The sequence below is a fragment of the Chiloscyllium plagiosum genome, unplaced genomic scaffold (genome assembly GCF_037043375.1).
Source record: "Chiloscyllium plagiosum isolate Xiang-an unplaced genomic scaffold, Cpla_swu_hap1 HiC_scaffold_11, whole genome shotgun sequence".
NCBI lineage: Eukaryota > Metazoa > Chordata > Chondrichthyes > Orectolobiformes > Hemiscylliidae > Chiloscyllium > Chiloscyllium plagiosum.
The window spans coordinates 89092188-89119645 of record NW_028270149.1 but is presented as its reverse complement, the minus strand read 5'-3'; the positions used below and the strand labels follow the sequence as shown (position 1 = coordinate 89119645).

The 27458-nt window shown below is 43.9% G+C and overlaps 1 protein-coding gene across 2 annotated transcripts in view; it reads right to left on the bottom strand.

Annotated features, from left to right (window-relative positions):
- LOC122557039 (nitric oxide synthase 1-like) overlaps positions 1 to 27458 on the bottom strand; it is a 125811-nt gene that overhangs the window by 17201 nt on the left and 81152 nt on the right. For both annotated transcript variants that reach the window (XM_043704266.2, XM_043704267.2), the window contains exons 17-19: positions 22995 to 23124; positions 8070 to 8148; positions 5550 to 5743 (exon numbers count right to left, since the gene is read on the bottom strand). In XM_043704266.2, coding sequence (XP_043560201.1) covers positions 5550 to 5743; positions 8070 to 8148; positions 22995 to 23124 — 403 coding nt within the window. The remainder of the gene's footprint in view (positions 1 to 5549; positions 5744 to 8069; positions 8149 to 22994; positions 23125 to 27458) is intronic.

The window sequence follows — 27458 nt, the reverse complement described above, 5'->3', positions numbered from 1 at the left end:
GCTGGAGGTTAGAAACTAGGATGAGGTGGGGGAAGGGGAAATGAGGAAGCTGTTGAAGTCCACATTGATGCCCTGGGGTTAAAGTGTTCCAAGACGGAAGATGAGGCATTTTTCTTCCATGCGTCTGGTGGTGAGGGAGCGGCGGTGAAGGAGGCCCAGCACCTCCATATCCTCGGCAGAGTGGGAGTGGGAGTTGAAATGTTGAGCCACGGGGCGGTTTGGTTGATTGGTGCGGGTGTCTCTGAGATGTTCCCTAAAGCGCTCCGCTAGGAGGCGCCCAGTCTCCCCAATGTAGAGGAGACCGCATCGGGAGCAACGGATACAATAAATGATATTAGTGGATGTGCAGGTAAAACTTTGATGGATGTGGAAGGCTCCTTTAGGGCCTTGGATGGAGGTGAGGGTGGAGGTGTGGGCACAGGTTTTTCAGTTCCTGCGGTGGCAGGGGAATGTGCCAGGATGGGAGGGTGGGTCTTAGGGGGGCGTGGACCTGACCAGGTAGTCACGGAGGGAACGGTCTTTGCGGAAGGCGGAGAGGGGTGGGGAGGGAAATATATCCCTGGTGGTGGGGTCTGTTTGGAGGTGGCGGAAATGTCGGCAGATGATTTGGTTTATGCGAAGGTTGGTAGGGTGGAAGGTGAGCACCAGGGGCGCTCTGTCCTTGTTGCGGTTAGAGGGGTTGGGTCTGAGGGCGGAGGTGCGGGATGTGGACAAGATGCGTTGGAGGGCATCTTTAACCACGTGGGAAGGGAAATTGCGGTCTCTAAAGAAGGAGGCCATCTGGTGTGTTCTATGGTGGAACTGCTCCTCCTAGGAGCAGATACGGCGGAGGCGGAGGAATTGGGAATATGGGATGGCATTTTTGCAGGAGGTGGGGTGGGAAGAGGTGTAATCCAGGTAGCTGTGGGAGTTGGTGGGTTTGTAGAAAATGTCAGTGTCAAGTCGGTCGTCACTGATGGAAATGGAGAGGTCCAGGAAGGGGAGGGAGGTGTAAACAGGCAGAGTATCACAAGGGAGAGGAGCACCCCTCCAACCCAGAAGCATTGGACATTGCGAGGGACCCAGTGAAACACAACCTCCAGCCATCGAGAACCAAGGAATACCCAGCACGTCACAGTTCCAGGCAACTGTGTGCAGCAACATTCTGAATAAGGAGCGGAGCACAATAGCCCCTCTGCTGGGCTCTGAACTGAACCTTCCTGAATTCATTCTTGTCCCAGTGACACCAGACTGAGACATGCTCCCAGGGAAGAAAAGACTGGCTACCTTAGTGCTGAGAATGTCCAAAAATTTGCCTACATTGTGACGATGCAGGGTCTCACCTAATGACAACATCATGGGTGAACAGACATTAAGTCCACAGGTAATTCTATATCAAACCTCAAAATGAGTTTTAAAATTGCCAATATTAGCACTAAATCTGCCATGTGATCATAGAATCATAACAGCATGGAAACAGGCCCTTCGGCCCAACAAGTCCACACCGACCTTCTGAAGAGTCACCCACCAAGATCCATTCCTCTATTACTCTACATTTACCCCTAATTAATGCAACAAATCTACATATCCCTGAATGCTTTGGGCAATTTAGCATGGCCAATTCACCTAACGTGCACATTTTTGGACAGTGGGAGGAAACCCCTGCAGACATGGGGAGAATGTGCAAACTCCACACAGACAGTTGCCAAAGGCTAGAATCAAATCCGGGTCCCTGGAGCAGTGATGCAGCAGTGCTAACAACTGTGCCACCATGCCGCCCTTGGAAAGGAAGTGGATACTGGTGAGAAACAATCAGAACAGGTAAACACATTGGGCCGAAACACATCGCCCGAAACGTCGATTCTCCTGCTCCTTGGATGCTGCCTGACCTGCTGTGCTTTTCCAGCAACACATTTTTCAGCTCTGATCTCCAGCATCTGCAGTCCTCACTTTCTCCACATTGGGCCTCACAGGCCTCCGACATAGAAAGAGGCATGATAGACACACCAACAGCTCTGACAATGAAGACATGTTGGTTTACTTGGCTAATATCAATGTCGACCTTTTCTTTCTGCAGAGTATTGCACCACCACAGCTGCAGGAAATGGTCGTGCCCATGACCCCACAGACCTTCTACTTGGTCAGAGTGAAACAATTGCTGTTCCTCCGACCTGAGTACTCTCCTGTGGGAAGGCAGCTTCACTATAAGGTTGAGGAGGTGGAGGGCGAGTGACTCATTGGAGCAGATGTTATGTACAGAAATGCTCCCCTGAGACTAATTAACATGTATGCCCCGGGGGTAAAGAGTGAGCAGCTGGCCATCCTGCAGCTGCTCCCACAGCCACTGGTAATGTCCGGGCAAGTCATTTCTGCTGGAGACTTCAACTGCATTGTCGATGTGGATGTGGATGGATGATCCACAGGAGCTGACACCACATCGAGACTCCTGATGGAAACAGCTAAAGTGAACAATCTGCATGAAGCTCAAAGATAGGGTAGCCTTCCAATTGTTCCTGTCCTTGATCACAGAGGTCTTAGTCAACAGCATGCAGGAGAGGCTGGACTACTGTTAACTCTGGATGAGCTGACCAATGCCCTCAAGTCCTTTACAAAAGACAAAAAACTCACGGAAGTGACGGCTTACCGACTGAGTTCTATTCAGCCAGGACCTGCTGGGGTGAAAGATGCTCCTTGGTCTGCCAGAAACTTGTTGGTAAAGAGTCGATCTTGATGGAGTGTTCCAGGCTGGTACATTCCAAGGTCCAGGACTACGTGCTGAGGGATGCCCTAAAGCTTGGGGCAGCTGCCACCACGGCACAGAGGAGAAAGGCCACTATCTAAGGCTTTTTAGCCCTTACATGGGAGTCTGTTCAGTTATTGACCCTCCCTCTGCCTCAGATATATGCAAATAGTCTTGTACAAAAAATAAATATTTTTGGTTTGTTTGCTGGATAGAGTCAAACTCCAGTGTTTGTTTTTTTGTTTCTTCACATGTTTCTGTACAGAATTGAACTGCTTTAGTGATGGGTGTGACACTGGAAAAGCACAGCTGGTCAGGCAGAATCCGAGGAGCAGGAGAGTCGACATTTCGGGCATAAGCCCTTCATCAGGAATGTCGGGTTTATGCCCGAAAAGTTGATCCTTCTGCCCCTCGGATCTGCCTGACAAGCTGTGCTTTTCCAGCACCACACTTATGGACTCTGAGCTCCGGCATCTGCAGCCCTCGCTTTAGTGACTATGCATGTATATACATACATTTTTATGAATAAAGTATATTTTCAAAATTAAAAAGTGTGCCCAGAAGTTATCTTCAGAGAGACAAAGAGCCACGAGACAAACATAGAAGCCTAGAAAATAGGTGCAGGAGTTGGCAATGTGGCCCTTCAAGTCTGCATCACCATTCAATATGATGATGGCATTTTCACCAGTTATCCTATTCCCACTTTCTATCCCTTTAGCCCAAAGAGCCTCAGCCAGCTCCCTGTTGAATACATCCAGCAAACTAGTCATGACACCTTTCTGTGGTAGGGAATTCCATAGGTTCATTTCTGAGTGAAGAAATTCTTCCTCATTTCAAGAAGGCTAGCCCCTTGTTTTTAGACTTGATCCTAGTTCTGGACTTGCCCAACATTGGAAATATTCTTCCTGCATCTAGCCTGTCCAGTCCTATCAGGATTTTATGTTTCTATGAGATCACCCCTCATTCTTCTAAATGAGTACAAGCCTAGTCGGTCCAATCTTTCTTAATATGTCAGTCCTGCCATTCCAGGAACACATCTGGTGAACCTTCACTGGATTCCCTCAATAGCATGAATGTCCTTCCTCAGACTAGAAGACCAAACTCAAGGTGTGGCCTCAACAAGGTCCTATATAACTGCAGCAAGACATTCTTACCTCTGTACTTAAATGGTCTTTCTATGAAGGCCAGTATTCAATTAGATTTCCTCACTGCCTGCTGTACCTGCATGCCAATTTTCAATGACTGCTTCACTCTACACCTCTTTTCATAACCTGCCACCATTCAAATAAACATCTGCCTTCCTATTTTTGCCACCAAAGTGGATAACCTCACATTTATCCACATTACATTGCATTTGCAAGTATTCGCCCACTCAACCAATCTGTCCAAGTCACCCTGCAGCCTCATAGCTCAAATAAGTTCAAATAAGGGAAAGTGAAGTTAAATGAAGTGAATTAAAGTTGAAGGTAAGATGTAGATTAGATTCCTTACAATGTGGAACCAGGCCCTTCGGCCCAACAAGTCACACCGACCCGCCGAAGTGCAACCCACCCAGACCCATTCTCCTATATTTACCCCTTCACCTAACAGTACGGGCAATTTAGCATGGCCAATTCACTTAACCTGCATATTTTTGGATTATGGGAGGAAACCCATGCAGACACAGGGAGAATGTGCAAACTCCACACAGAGGGTCGCCTGAGGCGGGAATCGAACTCAGGTCTCCAGCACTGTGAGACAGCAGTGCTAACCACTGTGGCACTGTGCCGCCCACATGTATGAAGTAAGAACTAAATGTTGCAATGAATTATGCTTTATATTGAGAATTGGTTCTTAAATAGTTAAATAAAAAAATTGGTTAAAGTCTGAGTCAACTCCCTATGCAATATTTTGGTGGCACAAGAGAAAGATACCTGGGTAAAAGCTTTGAGTACTCCTTCTGGGCAACACAATTCACTCCACCAATGTGTCTAAGTCGTTTTGAAGGTCTGCACACACCCCTTCAGTTTACAGCTCTTCCAGGTTTTTCATTAACACCAACTTTAATATTGCCCCCTGCACAATATGATATAGGTCATTTATACCTATCACAAGTGACACAAAATATTTAAACTGACTGTGATTAGATTGTCCAAAGAGATTTTGTTTTAAACATGATCTTAAGAGGCAGTGAGGGACATGGAGAGATTTTCAGAGTGAGTTACAGAACTTAGGGACTGGGCAGTGACTAAGTGTTGAGTAATTAAACCGGGAATGTTCAACAACCAGAACGAGAAAGATGCCAAACTCCTGAAGGATTGTGGGGCTGCAGAAGATCTTCAGTGATAGTGAGGGGTGAGACCATTCAGGGAGTTGAAAACAAAGTTGTGAATTTTGAAGCCAAGGTGAGCTCAGTAAGGAACCCGCGTAAGAGCTGGGCAGAGAGGGAACAGGAGTCAGCATGAACTTTGGAAGGGACTAGTCATGAGTGCATTGGGATATTTGAGTATTGAGGTAATGACGGCTGAGATAAGGGTTTCAACAGCAGGAGCAAAGGCCGGAGTGGTAACAGGTAATTTGTTTTCTTTTACTGGAGATGGGTATCACTGTTTGGTCCAGCAAGTATTGCCCAGTCCTCAATGCTCCTTGAGAAGGTGATGCTGAACTACCTTCTTGATTTGTTGCAGCCTTCGGGGTGTAGGCACACTCAGTACTGTTAAGAGATGATCTAGCAATACTGATGAAACATGTGACAATAATACTCAATTTAAATTTATTATTCCAGTCAGGATGGTTTGTGGCCCGGAAGGGAATACGCAACTGACACCAAGGTGGTGGTCTGTCCTCTCACCATTTTCCGTTCGTGTCTCAAGTAATCTCTCAACACTGATAGTGTCATTAAGCGCTGGCAATTCAACCAGACGAGCCATCACTCTCTGCACCAGCTCCTCCTGATTGGCTGGGTGAACACCCACGTGATCGCCAGGAATGTACTTCAGCTTGTCTGAATCCCCAGTATGAAGACAAACCAAGATGGTCGATCGGCTGTTGGGAAAATGCACGCATTTCAAAACAATAAGGTGCATACAGAACTAAAGTATCTGACAGTACAGAAGGAGGCCATTTGACCAATTGTGCACATGCTAGCTCTTTGAAAGTACTTCAGGTTCAGATGTCCCTCAGTCTGACTTCAAGGGAAGTAGGATTCCCATTCAGTCATCATTGAGATGTCTGACCTGGGCACTTTATTAATCGAGAGATTATCACAGACATTTAGTAAGGCACTGATTAAAGACACACACACAGCAACAGAAGGACTATATTGAGAAAGAAAGTCAGAGGGATATTAAGCCATGAACAGACACTACAAAGGTAGGCAGATTATCTGAATGGTGGCAGTTCAGGAAAAGGTGAGGCACAACAAGACCTGGGTATCACGGTGGAACAGTCACTGAAAGTTGGCATGCAGGTACAGTTGGCAGTGAAGAAAGCTAATAGCATGCTGGCCTTCATAAGGAGGCCTTTGAGTATAAGAGTAAGGATGTCTTGCTGTAGTTATACAGGGTCTTGGTGAGGCTACACCTTGAGCATTGTGAGCTTTGGTCTCCTGGTCTGAAGAAGGAGATTCGTGCTATTAAGGGAGTCCAGTGAATGTTCACGAGACTTGTTCCTGGGGTGGTAGGACTGACAAATGATGAAAGATTGGATTGACTGGGCTTGTACTTGCTTGAATTTAGAAGAACGTGGGGTAATCTCACAAAATTCTGATGGAACTGGACAGGCTAAATGCAGAAAGAATGTTTCTGATGTTGGGGAAGTCCAGAACTAGGTTTCACAGTCTAAGAATAATGAGTAAGCCATTCAGGACTGAGATAAGGGAGAATTTCTTCAGCCAGAGTTATGGACCTGTGGAATTCTCTACCACAGAAAGGTATTGGGGCCAGTTCATTCGATATATTCAAGACAGAGTTGGATATGGCCCTTACAGCTAAAGGGATCAAAGAGTATGGAGAGAAAGCGAGAATGAAATACTGAAGTTGCATGATTAATCATGATTGTTTTGACTAGTGGTGCAGAAGCAAAGAACCAATTGACCAACTCCTGCATCTTCATCTTTTCTTAAGGACAGGGACACAGATAGGGGAAGTGGTGCACTGTTACAGTCAGCAATAAAAGCATGTTCCCATCCCAGAGTGGCAATACTGCCGGTGTATTGCACTGTCAGAGGGTCAGGACTGAGGGAGTGCTAAATTGTCAGAGGGCCAGTACTGAGGGTGTGACACACTATAGAAGAGTCAATACTGAGGAACTGCCAAGTCAAATCAATGGGACGGTATTTGAGAAGAATAAGCAGAAAGGAACTTGAAATGGCCATGTCTCCACTGTTCATTGGAGAATGAGTAATTAGTGTCGAGTTGGAGGTGGACTGGATGACAAGGGCTGCTCTTGTCTTTAAAAGGGAGAAGCCAATGAGTGGACTGGTGGCAGTTTGTAGGATTGTGGAGGATTTGCATTGGGTCAACATCTAGAGATTGTGTCTACTTCCAAATGAACATCTCACTCAGGAGCCCATTTAGCCCCTCGAGCCTATTCCACTATTCACTATGATCACGGCTGGTCTGATTATCAGTTCAAATCTACACTCTCACTTTTCACCCCTAATAGCTTTTTACCCCTTGCTTAACAAGAATCAGTCTGCCTCTGCCTTCAAATATTCACTTGTGTGAGAGAGAGCAGAGCCTGGTGAGCAAAATATTGGATACTCTCCAAAAAGCCCCTCAAGAATTCAGGTGAAACCCCTTCCCCAGAGTGTTGACGAGAAGATGGTACTCACTCCCACAGTTAAAGTGGAAGCTGGAAAACCACAAGACAGACAGGAACATGAGGCTGTGTGGAAAGATGGGAGGAACTCAAATGGAAGATTAACAGCAACACGTGCAGAGTCACATTGAATCAACTGCCACCAGTCCACTCATTGGCTTCACCCTTTTAAAGAAAAGAGCAGTCCTTGTCATCCACTCCACCTCCAACTCAACCTGAACCACCCTCAACTAAGGGATGCCCCAGACTTGCCTCCCCAATCTCACTGGACAGCTACATGATTCTAAGTAATTCCAGGTCCCATCCCTTGAACAGTCCTCTTCCTTTTGAACAGGCCCTTGCTGTCCATGGTGTGTCCTTATAATTTTGCTGCTGCTCCATTCTGCTTGAGTACAGTTGCACACGTAGCAGCCTTAGGTCTGATGCCAAATATCAGGACAATGATCGCTAAAATTCCCAGAAGGTTTGATATCTCTGATATCAAGTCTGATATCACTGCTTCTTAAATTGCTCGCTACAGATATGAAAAACGTTCAAAGACATCACTCACCCGGAGCCCTTGTGTTGCAGATTCTGTCTGGACAAAACTCGAGCCTGAACAACTTTCCGCTTGTGCAAGTGAGACAGAGCTGTTCAAAACCAAAAACATAGAAACATCAGCGGATTCTACAGAACACAGTGAGTGAGGAGCATTTCAGGCAGTGAGACCAAGATGAGGAGAGAAAAACAGAACCAGTTTCTGAGAGTGAGTAAGAAAAAGAAACAAACAGGTCTGAGATACTGAGAGAGAGAGAGACAGAGATAGAGAGAAAAGAGAGAGACCAAGAGAGAAAATAAAATGGACAATGCCAAAGAGAGATAAACAGAAAGAGAGTGAGTGAATAAAAGGAGAGTCAGAGAGAATAACAAAAGAGAGATAGAGACTGACAAGGAAAAGTGAGAGACAGAAAAAGGAACAGAGAGGGAGGGAGAGAGAACAAAACAGACACAGACCTATGGAGAGAAATGCAGACAGACAGAGAGACACACAGAGACACCTTCAGTCCTGTTACATACGCTATGTTATGAAATTCAAACTTTGAAAATTATAGGATATTTGGAAGGACAGCAAGTTATGAAAAGTTGGAAGGGTGACTGTTTGTTAATAATGACGTTAGTACAACAGAGAAGCTACAGAAACCATGATGTGGAAATGGTTTGGGTAGAGATGAGAAATGTAAAATTAAAAAAAATCATTTGAGGAAGTGGTGTACAGGTTCCCCTATTACAACAAATGGCAAGGTGGAGCATAAAGAAAGAAATAATGGGAGTTGTCAGAGGAACATTATGACAATCCTGGGGTATGTTAAAAGTCGAATGTGTGAAGGTAGCCTTGAGTAGGAGTTCTTGGAATATTTACAGGACAGTTTCTATGAAGAGCATGTTCTCGAACTGACCAGAGAACAGACTATATTGGACCTAGCATTGTGCAATGAGATAAAATTAATTTATGATCTCATAATGAAGGTGATCTTAGGTAGTAGTGACCATAATATAATTGAACTTTACATTCAGTTTGAGGGAAAGAGGAATGTTCTGAGACTAATTTGTTTCCATTTAAATAAAGGCAATTATAAAGACAGAAAAGCAGACCTGGCTAAAACTAACTGGCAATTTACATTAAGGCATGTGTTGCTCTAGAGGTATAGTGGCAGATATTTAAGGGGTACTTCAGAATACACAAAATAGATACATTCCAAAGAGTAAATACAACTCAATAGAACATCCCAACTCCTAGGTCTGATCAATGAAGGCAAAGGTGCAAAATTCCTTCTTAACCACCTTGTCTATGTTTTTACAAATTTACAAGAATTATGTACCTGAATCCCTAGGTCGCTCTGCTCTACGACACTATCCAAGGCCCTACTTTTAGAACATAGAACATAGCAGTACAGGCACTTTGGCCCTCGATGTTGCGCCGATCCAAGCCCACCTAACCTACACTAGCCCACTATCCTCCATATGCCTAACCAATGCCCGCTTAAATGCCCATAAAGAGGGAGAGTCCACCACTGCTACTGGCAGGGCATTCCATGAACTCACGACTCGCTGAGTAAAGAACCTACCCCTAAAATTGTTCCAGCAGGAAAGCATTCATAACGCAGTCAGCAGGATTCGAGCCCACGTGGGGAAACCCCAATGAATTTCTAATCCATCGCCTTGACCACTCGGCCATGACTACAGACTTGTAAACGTCCTGCCCTTGTTTGTTTTACCAAAGCACAATATCTCACAGTTATCCAAATTAAGCCCATCTTCAGCCCATTGACCCAATTGATCAAAATCTCTTTATCATCTTATATAATGTTAAAGAAAATATTAAACCTAAATAAAAAAAAAACCTACATAATTGCACAAAGACAAGTGGCTGGTCAAAACATTGGACAGAATGTAATAACAGCAAAGATTGACTTAAAAAATAATAAAGATGGAAATGTTAGAAGTGTGAGAGAAAGCTAGCCAGAAATATAAAAACAGATATTAACAGACGAAATAGCTTTACAGAGGCCAGGATCCATTCACCAAGTCACACTTTATTTGCACATGGAGAGTCCAGACATTGATCCAGCTTCCTCAGAGCCAAGTCTCAAAACAAACAGAACCTTTGACTCTCCTGTTTATCTTTGTGATCAAGGACCCTTCACTGAACCAGAATAACAGCCCCAATCAGGGAACACGTATTCTATAAGGACCATCTGGACCTCGTTACAGTCACGACAGGAGAATCTCAAGATATTTAAGAAAAAGAGTTAAAAAGTGAACCTTATCCAGTTAGACTGGACAATAATGGAAAATAAAGAAATGGCAGATAAACTGAACAGATATTTTGCATCAGTCTTCACTATAGAGGGTACATGTCACATCCTAGATGTAGTGATAAAGTAAATACGTATCACCAATGCTTAATAAAAGTATTAAAGAAAAAGTAATTAGACCTAGATGTGAAAGTTAATTAGCTTCAGGAAATACCATCATGTGACCTGAACAAAATAAGACCATTGGACCATAAGAAATAGGAGTGGAAGTAAGGCCATTCAGCCCATTGAGTCCACTCCCCCATTCAATCATGACTGATGGGCATTTCAACACCATTTACCCGCAGTCTCCCCGTATCCCTTAATTCCTTGCGAGATTAAAAATTTAGCAATCTCTGCCTTGTAGACATTTAATGTCCCGGCCTCCACTGTGCTCCGTGGCAGTGAATTCCACAGGCTCACCACTCTCTGGCTGAAGAAATGTCTCCTCTTTTCTGGTCTAATTTGACCCCCTCTTATTCTAAGGCTGTGTCTACGGGTCCTAGTCTCCCAGCCTAACGAAAACAATTTCCCTTTCCAAGCCATGTATTATCTTGTAAGTTTCTATTAGATCTCCCCTCAACTTTCTAAACTCTAATGAATACAATCTCAGGATCCTCAGTTGTTCATCGTGTATTAGGCCTACCATTCCAGGGGTCATCCATGTGAATCTCCGCTGGACACGCTCCAGTGCCAGTAGGTCCTTCCTGAGGTGTGGGGCCCAAAACTGGACACTGTATTCTAAATGGGGCCTAACTAGAACTTTATTAAGTCTCAGTAGCATATCGCTGCTTTTATATTCCAACCCTCTTGAGATAAATGCAACATTACATTTGCTTTCTTAACCACAGCTTCAACCTGCAAGTTAACCTTTCGAGAATCCTGTACTAGCACTCCCAGTTCGCTTTGTACTTTGGCTTTATGAATTTTCTCACCGTTTATAAAATAGTCCATGCCTGTGTTCTTTTCTCCAAAGTGCAAGACCTCGCATTTGCCCACATTGAATTTCATCCGCCATTTAAATAGATTGCTTACAACCCATTAATCACAAAGTACAAAGAGTAGGAAATATTGCATTTAACCTTACACCTTATAACTAACTTCCTAACAAGATTTAATATAACAAATCTTAAAGCAGCTCATTAAAACTAACTGTCTTTTGTATTTTTGCACACATAATTAGAACAGTGGGAAATACAAGGGGAATAACTGAATTGGATAAAGACAGCACATGAGATACAATAAATAATAGAATTCAAGCTTTCTCTACAGATAAAGCCAGCCTGAGAGGCCTGAAGGAATATAGCAATTAACTTTGGTATCCGAATGAACAGGATGCATAGAAGGATCCCAAGGATCGTGCTTGTTCAACACCATGAGATCATGAGAATTTACGACCGGACATAGAAATGCCCATCATTAATTAGGTGTTTTACTGGGTTGGACATATGGATTAGGAGGGAGGGGTTGTAACCACATTGCATGTGATAATTACAGAAATGTATAGAAATACTGCTTTTTTACTGTACAAGTTAGTGTCCTTGATTTATTTTCTGATCTGAGCCAAAGCTTAAGCGAATAACTGAGTTTGTATGTTGACGCCAGATTCAGGGATGATCCTTTGGTACTCTCCCTGCTTTAACGGGTTTCTGCATGAATAAACTTCCACCTGCCTGAGTTTTGCCTGCCTCCTGAGATTTCATACCCTGTCAGGGGAAAACGCTGCTACAGGGCAAAAGAGAAATGAGGGAGAAAATATTCTTTCAGGAATCGCTAGAGTTGGGGAAGGTATCAGAGGACTGGAATATCACTAAATTGACACCCCTGTATAAAAATGGAGTTATGCAAAAGATGGATAATTCCAGGCCGATTAGCTTAACCTCAATTGTGGGTAAGATTTTTGAGTCTATTGTAAAGGGTGAGATTTCTGAATACTTGGAATATTATGGTAAAATAGGGCAAAGTCAGCATGGTTTCATCAAGGGGAGGTCACACCTGATAAATCTGCTAGAATTCTTTGAGGAAATAATGAGCAGGTTAGACCAAGAGCCAATGAATGTTATCAAACTGAACTTCAAGACGGCCTTTGACGATGTGCTGCACAGGAGGCTGCTGACCAAGATAAGGGCCCGTGGTGTTAGAGACAATGTGCTAACATGGAATGAAGTTTGGCTGTCTGGCAGAAAGCAGAGGGTGGGACAAAAGGATCTTTCTCAGGATGGCAGCGAGTGGCAAGTGATTTTCTGCAAGGCTCATTGCTGGGACCACAACTTTTCGTGTTATACATTAATGATCTAGATGAAGGAACTGAGGGCATTCTGGGTAAGTTTGCAGACAATACAAAGGTAAGGAGAGGGACAGGAATCATTGAGGAGGTGAGGAGAAATCATAGAATCCCTAGAGTGTGAAAACAGGCCATTTGGCTCAACAAATTCACACTGACACTCCAAAGAGCAACCCACCCAGACCCATTCCCCTACACTATTACTCTACACTTACCCTGACTAATGCATCTGACCTTGAGAGTGTGGTGCTGGAAATGCATAGCAGGTCAGGCAGCATCCAGAATTGGGCATAAGTCCTTCATCAGGAATGAGGTTTGTGGGCCGGGGTGGGGTGGTGGGGGGGGGTAAGGTAGCTGGGAATGTCATAGGTAAATGAAGGTGGGGGGAGAAAGGTGATTGGTCAGAGAGGAGGGTGGAAAGGATAGGTGGGAAGAAAGATGGACAGGTCAAGAGGGCGGTGCTGAGTTGGAGGCTTGAGAGAAGTCAGAGCGCATTCAGAGGAGATTCACTAGGATGGTCCCAGAAATGAAAAGTTTAACATATGAGGAACATTTGAGGACTTTAGATTTAAAGCCAATGGAGTTCAGAAGGATATGGGAGAGATCTAATTGAAACTTATCGAATACATTAATGGCCTGGACAGAGTGGATGTTGGGAAGATGTTTCCATTGATAGGAGAGACTCAGACCTGAGGGCACAGAGAACTGAGAAAAGGAGAAACTTCTTCAGCCAGAGCGTGGTGAATCGATGGAATTCACTGCCACAGAAGGCTGTGGAAGCCAGGTCATTAAGAATATTTAAGATAGGTTTTTGATTATCAAGGGATCAAAGGTTACCAGGAGAATGGGGTTGAGAAACCTATCAGCCGTGATTGAATAGCGGAGCAAACTCAATGGGCTGATTGACCTAATTTGTGGTCCTGTGTCTCATGGTCTTAAAATAGGACCCCATAAAGATCAACAAGACTGTCTACATGTGGAACCACAGGAGGTGGGTGAGATACTAAACAAATATTGCCCATTAGTATTTACTGTGGAGGACATGGAAACAGGAGAATTGGGGAAATAAATAGTGATGTCTTGGAAAGAGTCCATGTTACAGAAGAAGAGTGCTGGACGTCTTAAAATTCATAAAGGACCTGATCAGGTGTATCCCAGAACAGAATGGGAATCTAGGGAAGAGATTGCCGGGCCACTTGCTGAGAGACTGTATCCCCGACAACCAAGAGTGAGGTGCTAGAAGACTGGAAGTTGGCTATTGCTATGCCATTATTTAAGAAATGCTGTAAGGAAAAGCCATTAAACTATATAATGGCGAACTGACGTCAGTGGTGGGTAACTTGTTGGAGGGGATTCTGAGACACAGGATTTACATGTTTTTGGTAAAGCAAGTACTGGGAGTATATTAGAGGCCCCCAAAAAATCAGTGGGAAATAGACAAGCAAATGTGAAGACACAGAGGTGTATAAGAGTAATAATTGGGTAATTGTAGTAGGGGATTTCAATTTTCCCAACATAAAGTGGGATAGTCTAGAAGGGCCAGATTTCTTGAAATGTATCCAGGGGATTTTATTTGGATCAAAGAGATGGCGCATTGCTGGATCTGGTTCTGGGGAAAAGATGCTGGATAAGTAGTCAAAGTGACAGTGGGGGAATATGTAGGTGATAATGACCACAACACAGTACGGTTCAAATTTCTTGTGGACAAGGAAAAAGATGGCCTGCAAAAGGTGGCTTCAGAGTGGGGGAAGGTATATTTTATTCAAATAAAGCAGGATCTGGCCTCGGTAGACTGGGAACAGCTCCTTGTGCGTAAGTCAACAGCAGAGCAATGGAGTAGCATTCAAAATGGAGCTGGGAAGGGTCCAGGTCCAACATGTACCCTTTATGGGGGAAAGGTAGGAGCAATTAGTTGAAAGAACCTGAGATGTCCAGCACAATTCAGGACTGGATGAAGAAGAGGAGAAAGGCTTTTAGCAAATCCAAAGGCAACAATTCAGCTATGAACTTGAGGAATGCAGGAAGTGAATATAGAACATAGAATGTTACAGCACACTCCTCGGTGTTTCACCACCCTGTGAAATTAATCTGATGCCCATCTAATCTACACTGTTCCAGTATTATCCATATATATGTCCAATGCCCATTTAAATGCCCGTAACGTCGGCAAATCTACTACTGTTGCAGGCAGGCCGTTCCAAACCCATACTACTCTGAGTAAAGAAATCACCCCTCATATCTGTCCTAAATCTATCACCCCTCAATTTAAAGTGATGTCCCCTCCTGTTAGCTTTCACCATCCAAAGAAAAAGGCTCTCCCTGTCTACCCTATCTAACCCTCTGATTATTTTATACATCTCGATTAAGTCACCTCTCAACCTTTTTTTAGATTAGATTAGATTAGATTACTTACAGTGTGGAAACAGGCCCTTCGGCCCAACAAGTCCACACCGACCCGCCGAAGCGTATCCCACCCAGACCCATTCTCCTACATTTACCCCTTCACCTAACACTACGGGCAATTTAGCATGGCCAATTCACCTAACCCCTGCACATTTTTTTTTGGATTGTGGGAGGAAACCGGAGCACCCGGAGGAAACCCACGCAGACACGGAGAGAACGTGCAAACTCAACACAGAGAGTCGCCAGAGGCGGGAATTGAATCCGGATCTCTGGCGCTCTGGCGCTGTGAAGCAGCAGTGCTAACCACTGTGCTACCGTGCCGCCCGTGCCGTGCCACCTTCTTCTCTCTAAAAAAAGTTCCCTCAGCCTTTCCTCATAAGACCTTCCTTCCATACCAGGAAACATCTTGGTAAATCTCCTCTGAACCCTTTCCAAAGCTTCCACATCCTTCCTGTAATGCGGTGACCAGAACTGTACACAATACTCCAGATGCGGCCTTAGTGTCTTGTAGAGTTGAAGCATGACATTGTGGCACTGAAACTCAATACCCCTACCAATAAACACCAAAATGCCATATGCCTTTTTAACAACTGTATCAACTTGGGTGATAAATTTCAGGGATTTATGTACCTGGACACCGAGGTCTTTCTGTTCACCTACACTGCCAAGAATTTTACCATTAGCCCAGTACTCTATGTTCCTATTACTTCTTCTGAAGGGAACTACCTCACTTCTTAGCCCAGATCTGCATTTTATCCGTGTCCCTCTGCAACCCCCAACATTCTTTGGCACTATCCACAATTCCTGATGAAGGGCTTTTGCCCAAAACGTTGATTTTCCTGCTCCTCGGATGCTGCTGACCTGCTGTGCTTTTCCAGCACCACTCTAACCTTGACACTATCTACAACTCTGCCAACCTTAGTATCATTTGCAAGTTTACTAACTCATCCTTCTACACCCACCTCCAGATCATTTATAAAAATGATAAACAGCAGTGGCTGATCCTTGCGGCACACCACTAGTAACTGAGGTCCAGGATGAACACTTCCCATCCCCACCACACTCTGTCTTCTTTCAGTTAGCCAATTTCTGATCCAAACTACTAAATCACCTTCAATCCCAAAACTCCGTATTTTATGCAATAGCCTATTGTGGGGAACCTTATCAAATTCCTTTCCTGAAGTCCAGATGCACCACATAAACTGCTTTATCTGGGTGCCTCCCACCCGCCCTCCTCCTCTAACCTAATAATAACACCTGTTGTGGTAAGTAGGTAAGTGCTGAATTTTGCTTGTTGTATTCTTTAGACCCAGTTTTTTTAAAAATAAAAGTTAGCTTTAGAGGGATGGCAGTGAAGGCAGTGCAATGTTCCTTCTGCAACATGTATGAGGTGAGGGATGCCATCGACGTCCCTGCCGATTACACTTGCAGGAAGTGCACCCATCTCCAGCTCCTCCAAGACCGTGTTAGGGAACTGGAGCTGGAGTTGGATGAACTTCGGATCATTCGGGAGGCAGAGGGGGTCATAGATCAGAGTTATAGGGAAGTAGTAACTCCAAAGATGGCAGATAGATGGGTGACAGTGAGGGGGACTGGGAGGAAGCAGCCAGTGCAGGGACCCCCTGCGGCCATTCCCCTCAAGAACAAGTATACCGTTTTGGATACTTGTGGGGGGGATGACTTACCAGGGGTAAGTAACGGGGCTCAGGTCTCTGGCACGGAGCCTGTCCCCGTTACTCAGAAGGGAAGGGTGAAGAAGAGCAGAGCAATAGTAATTGGGGACTCGATAGTTAGGGGCACAGATAGGCGGTTTTGTGGGAACAATAGAGACTCATGATTGGTATGTTGCCTCCCAGGTGCAAGGGTACGTGATGTCTCTGATCGTGTTTTCCGGGTCCTGGAGGGGGAGGGGGAGCAGCCCGAAGTCGTGGTCCATATTGGCACCAACGACATAGGTAGGAGGAGTGCCGAGGATGTTAGACAGACTTTCAGGGAGCTAGGTTGGAAGCTCAGAGTTAGAACAAACAGAGTTGTTGTCTCTGGTTTGTTACCCGTGCCACGTGATAGAGATTCGAGGAATAGGGAAAGAGAACACTTAAATGCGTGGCTACAGGGATGGTGCAGGAGGGAGGGATTCCGGTTTTTGGATAACTGGGGTTCTTTCTGGGGACGGTGGGACCTCTATAAACAGGATGGTCTACACCTGAACCTGAGGGGCACCAGTATCCTTGGGGGGAGGTTTGCTAGTGCTCTTGGGGGGGGTTTAAACTAACTCTGCAGGGGCATGGGAACCCAGATTGTAGCTTCAGGGTGCAGGGCCTGGAGTGTAGGGAGGTTAGGAACATGGCATCAATTTCCAAGGAGGGTGTCTGTAAACAGGAAAGTGGCTTGAAGTGTGTATACTTCAATGCAAGAAGTATACGAAATAAGGTAGGTGAACTTGCAGCGTGGGTTGGTACCTGGGACTTCGATGTTGTGGCTATTACGGAGACATGGCTAGAACAGGGACAGGATTGGCTGTTGCAGGTTCCAGGATTTAAATGTTTTAGTAGGGTCAGAGGTGGGGGTAAAAGAGGGGGAGGTGTGGCATTGCTTGTCAAAGATAGTATTACAGTGGTGGAAAGGACGATGGATGAGGACTTGCCATCTGAGGTAGTTTGGGCTGAGGTTCGGAATAGGAAAGGTGAGGTCATCCTGTTAGGAGTCTTTTACAGGCCTCCCAATAGTCCTAGAAACGTAGAAGAAAGGATAGGGAAGGTGATTCAGGAGATGAGTGACAGTAATAGGGTGGTGGTTATGGGGGACTTTAACTTTCCTGATATTGATTGGGAAAGCTATAGCTCAAGTTCGTTAGATGGGTCAGTGTTTGTTCAATGTGTGCAGGAGAGTTTCCTGACACAATATGTAGATAGGCCAACAAGAGGTGAGGCCATACTGGATTTGGTTCTGGGTAACGAACCAGGCCAGGTGTTAGAATTAGAGGTAGGTGAGCACTTTGGGGATAGTGACCATAATTCGGTGATTTTTACTCTCGTGATGGAGAGGGATAAGTATGTACTACAGGGCAAGAGTTATAGCTGGGGTCAGGGAAATTATGATGCGGTGAGGCATGACTTAGGATGTGTGGCTTGGAAAAGTAGACTCCAAGGCAAGAGTGTAAATGATATGTGGAGCTTGTTCAAGGAGCAACTATTGAGTGTCCTTGATAATTATGTACCTGTCAGGCAGGGAGGAAAGGGTCGTGCGAGGGAGCCGTGGTTTAATAAGGAATTGGAATCCCTTGTTAAATGGAAGAGGGCGGCCTATCTCAGGATGAGACGTGAAGGTTCAATTGGGGCGATTGAGAGTTATAGGGTAGCCAGGAAGGACCTGAAGAGAGAGCTAAGAGCAGCAAGGAGGGGACATGAAAGGTCCTTAGTCGGTAGGATGAGGGAAAACCCTAAGGCTTTCTATAGGTATGTTAGGAATAAAAGAATGACTAGGGTAGGAATAGGTCCAGTCAAGGATAGTAGTGGGAAGTTGCGTGTGGAGGCGGAAGAGATTGGGGAGACACTGAATGAATACTTTTCTTCAGTATTTACTCAGGAACAGGGCATTGTCGTCGATGTGAATACTGAGTCACAAATAAGTAGAATGGATGGCTTTGAGGTATGTAGAGAAGAGGTGTTGGAAATCCTGGAAAAGGTGAAAATAGATAAGTCCCCTGGGCCTGATGGCATTTATCCTAGGATTCTCTGGGAAGCAAGGGAGGAGATTGCAGAGCCATTGGCCTTGATTTTTATGTCCTCTTTGTCTACAGGAGTAGTGCCAGAAGACTGGAGGATAGCAAATGTGGTTCCCTTGTTCAAAAAGGGGAGTAGGGATAACCCTAGTAACTATAGGCCGGTGAGTCTCACTTCTGTTGTGGGCAAAGTCTTAGAGAGAATTGTAAGGGATAGGATTTATGCACATCTGGATAGGAATAATGTGATCAAGGATAGTCAGCATGGTTTTGTGAAGGGCAGGTCGTGCCTCACAAACCTTATTGAATTCTTTGAAAAGGTGACGAAGGAGGTTGATGAGGGGAAAGCAGTAGATGTGGTATATATGGATTTTAGTAAGGCGTTTGATAAGGTTCCCCATGGTAGGCTACTGCAGAAAATACGGAGATATGGCATTGAGGGTGAGTTGGAGGCTTGGATTAGGAATTGGCTGGATGGAAGAAGACAGAGGGTAGTAGTTGATGGCAAAGTTTCTTCATGGAGTGCCGTCACTAGCGGTGTTCCGCAAGGATCTGTTTTGGGTCATTGCTGTTTGTCATTTTTATAAATGACCTGGAAGAGGGGTTAGAAGGTTGGGTGAGCAAGTTTGCGGATGATACGAAAGTCGGAGGAGTTGTTGACAGTGAGGAAGGATGTGGCAGGTTACAGCAGGATATAGAGAAGCTGCAGAGCTGGGCAGAAAGGTGGCAAATGGAATTCAATGTAGCTAAATGTGAGGTGATTCACTTTGGGAAGAATAACAAAAAGATGGGGTACTGGGCTAATGGTCGGATACTTGGTAGTGTGGATGAGCAGAGGGATCTTGGTGTCCATGTACACAGATCTCTGAAAGTTGCCACCCAGGTAAATAGTGCGGTGAGGAAGGCATATGGCGTACTGGCTTTTATTGGTAGAGGAATTGAGTTCCGGAGTCCTGAGGTCATGATGCAGTTGTATAAAACTCTGGTGCGGCCGCATCTGGAATATTGTGTGCAGTTTTGGTCGCCATACTATAGGAAGGATGTGGAGGCACTGGAACGGGTGCAGAGGAGGTTTACCAGGATGTTGCCTGGTATGGAAGGAAGATCGTATGAGGATAGACTGAGACACTTGGGGCTATTTTCATTAGAGAAAAGAAGGTTTGGGGTGACTTGATTGAGGTGTACAAGATGATTAGGGGGTTAGATAGGGTTGACAGTGTGAACCTTTTCCCGCGTATGGAGTCGGGTATTACAAGGGGGCATAGCTTTAAATTAAGGGGGGGTAGATATAGGACTGAAGTTAGGGGTAGGTTCTTCACTCAGCGAGTCGTAAGTTCATGGAATGCCCTGCCAGCAGCAGTGGTGGACTCTCCCTCTTTATGGGCATTTAAGCGGGCATTGGATAGGTATATGGAGGATAGTGGGTTAGTATAGGTTAGGTGGGCTTGGATCGGCGCAACATCGAGGGCCAAAGGGCCTGTACTGCACTGTATTCTTCTATGTTCTATGTTCTATCTTCATCCACCTGTTTTGTCACCTTCTCGAGAAACCTTTCACAAAACCTTGTTGACTATCCCTAATCAAATTATTCCTTTCCGGATGATTGTAAATCTCATCTCTTCTTACCTTTTCCAACACTTTACCCAGAACTGAAATAAGGCTCACTTGTCTATAATTACCAGGGTTGCCCCGTCTCCCCTCCTTAAACAAGGGAACAACAGTTGCTATCCTCCAGTCTTTTGACTCTATTCCTGTTGACAATGACGACATAAAGATAAAAGCTCCTCCTTGGCTTCCCAGAGAATCTGAGGATAAATCCCATCTGCCCCTGGGGTCTTATCTATTTTCAGATCTTCCAAAATTGCTAAAACCTCCTCTTTGTCAACTGCAATCTCATCTCATCTAGTAGCTTGATCTCAGTATTCCCGCTAACATTCCCTTTTTCTAATGTGAATACTGACGTTAAGTATTCATTAAGTGATTCCCTTATGTCCTCAGATTCCACGCACAACTTCCCACAAATGTCTTTGATAGGCCCTAATCTCACTCTCATCATTCTTTTATTCCTGAAATACCTACAGAAGGCCTTAGGGTTTTCCTTGATCCTATCCACTAACAATTTCTCATGCCCCTCTTGGCTCTTCTTAACCCTCTCTTTAGATCTTTTCTGGCTAACTTATAACTCTCAGGCCCCCAACTGAGCCTTCACGCCTCATCCTCATAGAAGTCTTCTTTCTCTTGACAAAAGCTTCAATTTCTTTAGTAAACCATGGTTCCCTCTTTCAAGAACTACCTCCTTGCCTGATAGGTACATAGTTATCAAGAATCCGCAGTAGCTGTTCCTTGAATAAGCTCCACATTTCAAGTGTGTCCATCCTCTGCAGTTTCCTATGCCATCCTCTGCATCCTAAATCTTGCCTAATCACATCATAATTGCATTTCCCCCAGTTATACCTCTTTCCCTGTGGTACATACCTTTCCCCCAGTTATACGTCTTTCCGTGCCCATTGCTATTGTAAGCATAACCGAATTATGGTCACTATCACCAAAGTGCTCACCTACCACCAAATCTAACACCTGGCCAGGTTCATTCCCCAGTACCAAATCCAATATGGCATCTCTACATACTGTGGTCTGTCTACATACTGTGTCAGAAAACCCTCCTGCACACATTGAACAAAAACTGACCCATCTCAACTGCTTGAACTGTCAATATTGGGGAAGCTAAAGTCTCCCATAACAACTACCCTGTCATCTCTACCCTATTGAGATTCATCTTTGCTATCCTTTCCCCTACATCCCTGGAACAATTCGGAGTCCTATAGAAAACTCCCAACAGGGTGATCTCTTCTTTCCTGTTTCTAATCTCAGCCTGAACTATCTCAGTGGATGAGTCATCACATATTATCTCAGCTGTTGTAATAAAACCCTTAATTAACAATGCCACCCTCCCCACCCCTTCACCATCTTCTCTGTTCTTACTGAAATATCTAAATCCCAGAATCTGCAATAACCATTCCTGTCCCTCCTCTAGACATGCCTCTAATGCAAGAAGGAATTTAAGAAAGCAATTTGAAGAAAAACTTCCAAACCCACGACCACTTCCATCTCGAAGGACAAAGGCAACAGATATATGAGAATACCACCACTGCCAAGTTCACCTCCAAGCCACTCAGCATCCAGACTTGAAAATATATAACCGTTTTTTCACTGTCACTCGGTCAAAATCCTAGCATTCACTCCTTAAAGGCATTGTGGGTCAACCCACAGCAAATGAACTGCAGCAGTTCAAGAAGGAATGTCACCACCATCTTCTCACAGGCAATTATGAATGGGCAACAAATACTGGCCAGCCAGCAATCCCCACATCCCACAAAATGAATAATTAAGAAAAAAACGGGCATGAGAAAGGACCTGTAAACAGGATTAGGGGAAATTTCAAGATATTTTAGAAAAACATTTCAGGGAAAAGGTTAACCAGGGAAAGAGTAGGGACCAAGGGGTCCAAGCTGTGTGTGAGGTTGCAGGACATTGGAAGAGTATTAAATAAATACCTCTCTTGCATCTTCATTCTGGAAATGGGGAACATAGATACGGAATTTTGGAACAGGGATTGTGAGGGACATGTACAGTTTGACATAGGAAATGGAGAAATAAAGGAAATGGAGAAATAGTGGAGGCTCTGTCGGACTTAAAAATGGACAAATTCCCAGGCCCAGATGAAAATACAGCCCAGGCTGCAGTGCAAGGTGACTCAGGAAATTGCAGGAACTCTGATACAAATTTTAAATTCCTCTCTGTCCACAGGGGAGCTGTCAGAGGACTGAAGGATGACTAATGTGGTTCCACTTTTCAAGAAGGGTGGTAGAAAAGAAGCAGGAATTTACAGACGACTGAATCTCATGTCAATGTAAGGAAATTATTGAAGAAAATTCTGTAGGACAGAATTAACATCCATTTGGATAGGTTCGGATTAATTAGGAATAGTCAGCATGGCTTTGTCAAACCTAACTGATGAAGGAGCAGCGCCTTGAAAGCTAGTGCTTCCAAATAAACCTGTTGGACTATAACCCGGTGTTGTATGATTTTTAACTTTGTGCACTTGATGCTGGAATACACAGTCCCCTGTTAGACACACAGCCAGTGCTGGGTTTTGTATATATCATACATGTACACACATGCACACTCACAGTGACAGTCAGTTCTCCATTTTCAGCTCATTTTCAGTTTTACCTGGTTCCAACTCTAACATCTCAGCCACAACGGACAGTCTATAATTGTTTGGTTTCCAGGTGGTGTCATTGTGGAAATCATCATGATCATTGCCAGTTTCATCATCGATACAGAAAACCTCACAAGCAGCCTGTGAAAATAGCAACACAATGTGAGGAACATGTGGTGAGAGTTAAATCATGAAACTGATTTAAACCAGTGAGCAATAGGAGATTAACTGGTGAAGAGAAGGGAGGTAGAAACAGCAAGATAGGTTGAGAGATAAAGAGAGAGTGGAAGAAGACATTGAGATATAAAAACCGGGACACAGTGAGTAATTGAAAGTGAGAGATAGAGACTCTTGGAAACAGTATGGTAGAGAGAATGGGAGACAGGGAAGTGGAGAAAATGGGAGACAATGGGTTAGAGAGACTGGTACAGAATGATAGAGACACAGAGGGATATTGAAACAGGGGAGAGATATGGAAAAACAGGAAGATAGAGAGACTGGGAGACAGAGGGATAGGTAGACTGGAAGATAGGGAGATATAGAAACAAGAACAGAAATTGCTGGGAAAACTCAGATCCATGGAGAGAAATCAGAGTTAACATTTCAGATCCAGTGACCCTTCTTCAGTACTGATATAGAAACTGGGAGATAGAGAGATAGAGACTGTGAGACTGGTGGCAAAGGGAACACTAAAATAGGCGGTTTCATGGAGCATGAGGAAGATTATCAGAAATGGCAGCAAGACCTTAATCAGCTGGGGTAGTGAGGCAAGAAATGGCAAATGGAGTTGAATATAGGTAAGTGTATGGTCTTGCATTTTGGGAAGTCAAATCAAGGTAGAAGTTTTGTGGTTAGGGGTAGGGCCTTAAGGAGTGCAGTGGAACAGAGGGACCTTGGAGTTCAGGTGCACGGTTCCCTGAAAATTAAGTGACAAGTAGACAGGGCAGTGAAGAAGGCTTTTGGCACATTGGCCTTTATCAGTTAGGGCATTGAGTATAGACGTTGGGAAATTATGTTGCAGTTGTACAGGATGTTGGTGAGGCTGCACGTGGAGTATTGTTTTCAGTTTTGGTCTCCTTGCTATAGAAAGGATGCTATTAAACTGGAAAAGTGCAGAAGAAATCTACAAGAATGTTGCCAGGGCTCAAGGGTCTAAGTTATAGGGAGAGGTTGGATAAGCCATGACTTCTTTCTGTGGACCATAGGAAACTGACCAGGGGGTCTTATTGAAGTATATAAGGTCTTGAGAGGCATAGATAGGGTGAATGCACATCGTCTTTTTTCCAGGGATGGTGGGCGGCATGGTGGCACAGTGGTTAGCACTGCTGCCTCACAGCGCCAGAGACCCGGGTTCAATTCCCGACTCAGGCGACTGACTGTGTGGAGCTTGCACGTTCTCCCCGTGTCTGTGTGGGTTTCCTCCGGGTGCTCCGGTTTCCTCCCACAGTCCAAAGATATGCAGGTCAGGTGAATTGTCCATGCTAAATTGCCCGTAGTGTTAGGTAAGGGGTAAATGTAGGGGTATGGGTGGGTTGCGCTTCGGCGGGGCAGTGTGGACTTGTTGGGCCGAAGGGCCTCTTTCCACACTGTAAGCAATCTAATCTAATCTAATCAATCTAATCTAATCTAATTGAAGACTAGTGTGCATCAGGGAAAGATTAAAAGGGAACCCAACGGGCAACTTATTTTACACAGAAGGTGGCACGCATATGGAATGAGCTGCTAGTGGAAGAGGTTGAGGCAGGTACATTAAAAATATTTAAAAGGCATTTGTACAAGTACATGGATAGGAAAGGATTAAAGAATATGGGTCAAGTGCAGGGAAATGGGATTAGCGTGGATGGACAATTTGGTTGACATGGACCAGTTTGGACCGAAGGGCTGTCTCTATACAATAAGACACAATGACTCTATAATGAGGTGTAATTAGAGACAAGGGTGAAAGGTTACAGGGAGACAAACATAGAAACTTTGAGGAAGACCAATGTTCTTGAAGAAATTGTATTGATTCGGCATCTTACTGTGAGTAGGAGGGAGGCAAGGATCAGCTGAATTTCAATGTTTCAAAGAAATTTGAAGATTGCTAGAATTAGGGTTCCGTGATTGAAGACGAGAGGCAAAAACTGTGCAGAGAGAAGGAACAAGGCAGAAACCAAGGTGGAGAGAGAGAGAGAGAGAGAGACAAAAACTGAAAACTAAGGTCTTAAATGAAGTGCTCATGAGGTAATTGATGCACTGGATTTGATTTTGTTTTTCCAAAACTACCTGGTGTTGGGTATGGTCCCATTAGATTGGAAAATAACAAAAGTAAATCCTTTAATCAAAAAGGGAGGGAGATGGAAAGGAACAAACCACAGGCCAGTTAACTGAGTATGTGACATGATAATGTTAGAAGTTATTATTAACAAAGTTATAACAGGGTTCAAAGCAGTTAGGCACAGTCAATATATTTTGTGAAATAAAAATCATGTTGAATTACGTTCTTTGAGGATAAAGGGGAACTAGTGGATGTCCTGTAAATAGATTTTCAGAAGGCATTTGTTAAGATGCTACACGAAAGCTAAGTGCTGAAAAAGATTCATTGTATAGATAAAATGCTGAATAGAAGATTGGCTGGCTAACAGGAAGAAGAGTGTAGATATAAATGAGTCTTCTTTCAGGTTAGCAAAGATGTATGAGTGGTAGTCCACGTGGGATTAGTGCTGAGCTCTCTAATAGTTCTAATATATATAAATAACTTGGAAGAAGGGGTTCCACTGGAGTTTAGAAGAATAAGAGGTGACTTGATTGAAACAGGGTAGATGTGGAGAAGATAGTCCTCTAATGGAACAATCCAGAACTTGGGTTCACTGTTTAAAAATGGGACACCACTTAAAATAGGGATGAGGTGAACTTTGTTCTCTCAAAGTACTGAATGTTCAGAATGGTGTAACTAAAAAATAAATGGAAACATCATTTTTGCATACCTTAATACTGGAGTGAGTAGTTTCTTGGAGTGAAAGGTTATCAGGGATAGGTGGCAATGTGATTTTGCAGTTACAGTCAGAGCAGCCAGGATCTCATTGATTGGCACTGGAAACTGAAGGAGCTGAGTGGCCTGCTTCCGCTCCTTGTTGAAATGCTTGCATTTTTGACTGAAGTTGCGATTGCTAAGTTTGTTGATGACACGAAGCTAGGAGAATAAGTTGTGAAGACAGCACAATCTTATCACCCTAATATGGCCTGAAAGAACGCCCGAGATCTCATGGACTGGTGGAAGATTGGATGGATGTATTAGTTAAATGTTGATTGGGAAAGAATTGGTTGTGCAACTATGAGGACTTTAATAAATGGGTTGGGGAACTTTGTGGAGTGTGGCTAATCAAAATAAAACTCATAATAAAAGTGTTGACTTGGACTCTGTTTAAATACAGTTACTTTTCAGAGTACAGAAAGTTCTGGAATAATGCTTGTTTCAGCAGTACAATTTGGCTATAATGTCACTGAAGAATTAGGGCACTGTATTTTGGAGAATCCATTCCTCTGTTGGCAATAGCGCAATTCCAGCAGGGATCAGTTCCCACTTTTCATTCTGCACAGGTAAAGAGAGCAGCTTTCTATCATTTTTAAAATGTGCCGAGTTAAATTTACTTTTGTTAATAAATATGATTTCAACCTTCATTCAGGCTGTACTATACTTTGCATTAGATGTTTGGGTGACTTTTGGGTGATTGTGAGTGATATTTTTTGCGAGTCTGCCCAACTTTTCCCATAGGTCCAATTATTTCTATTAAGTGATTTTCTATTAAACGAAGTTTCATCAGAATGCAACTATGGCCGTTTAGAAGAAATCCTGTATAACATTTGTAAATTAGGATGATTGAATCTAAATATGAAGATTCAGGGTGTGTCTATCCACTTCTGTTTCCTGAAACAGAGCCTCATGACTCAGGGAAGAATGAGTATACAATGTGGACTGTGTTACTTCTTCACCAAAGAGGAAGCAAGGTGTGGCCTTACTACTGTCATAAACATAGGAGACAGAATAAGAAGCAAAGTTTTTTTTTGGAATTCAAGGTTTGAACTGATTGTTAAATTCCATGGATTAAATTTGTCAAAAAGATGTTTTATAGAACACTTAAGACATGGTCAAATTTTGGCAAGTGTAGAAACACTGAAGATAGTAACACAATGGAATTCAATAGTCTACAATGCTGCAGAAATTTCATCTAGAAATTCAGAATTCTGCACTGGTTTATAAGTTAATGAACTGTACCAAAGTATAAAGTATGGACAGACCTTTAGCTTTGATGGGAGTTAGATTTATAGATACACATACACTGTTAAAATAAATGTTGGGAGCACAAAAAAAAGTTCCTAGGAAGCAGTCCATTCCAAAGGCACACAGGAGCAAGTGTCAATATGACAGAGAATGGAGGATACAATATTGTTGGAGAGTTGTCTAGATACAGGTCTCAGGTGGCAATATGAAAGAA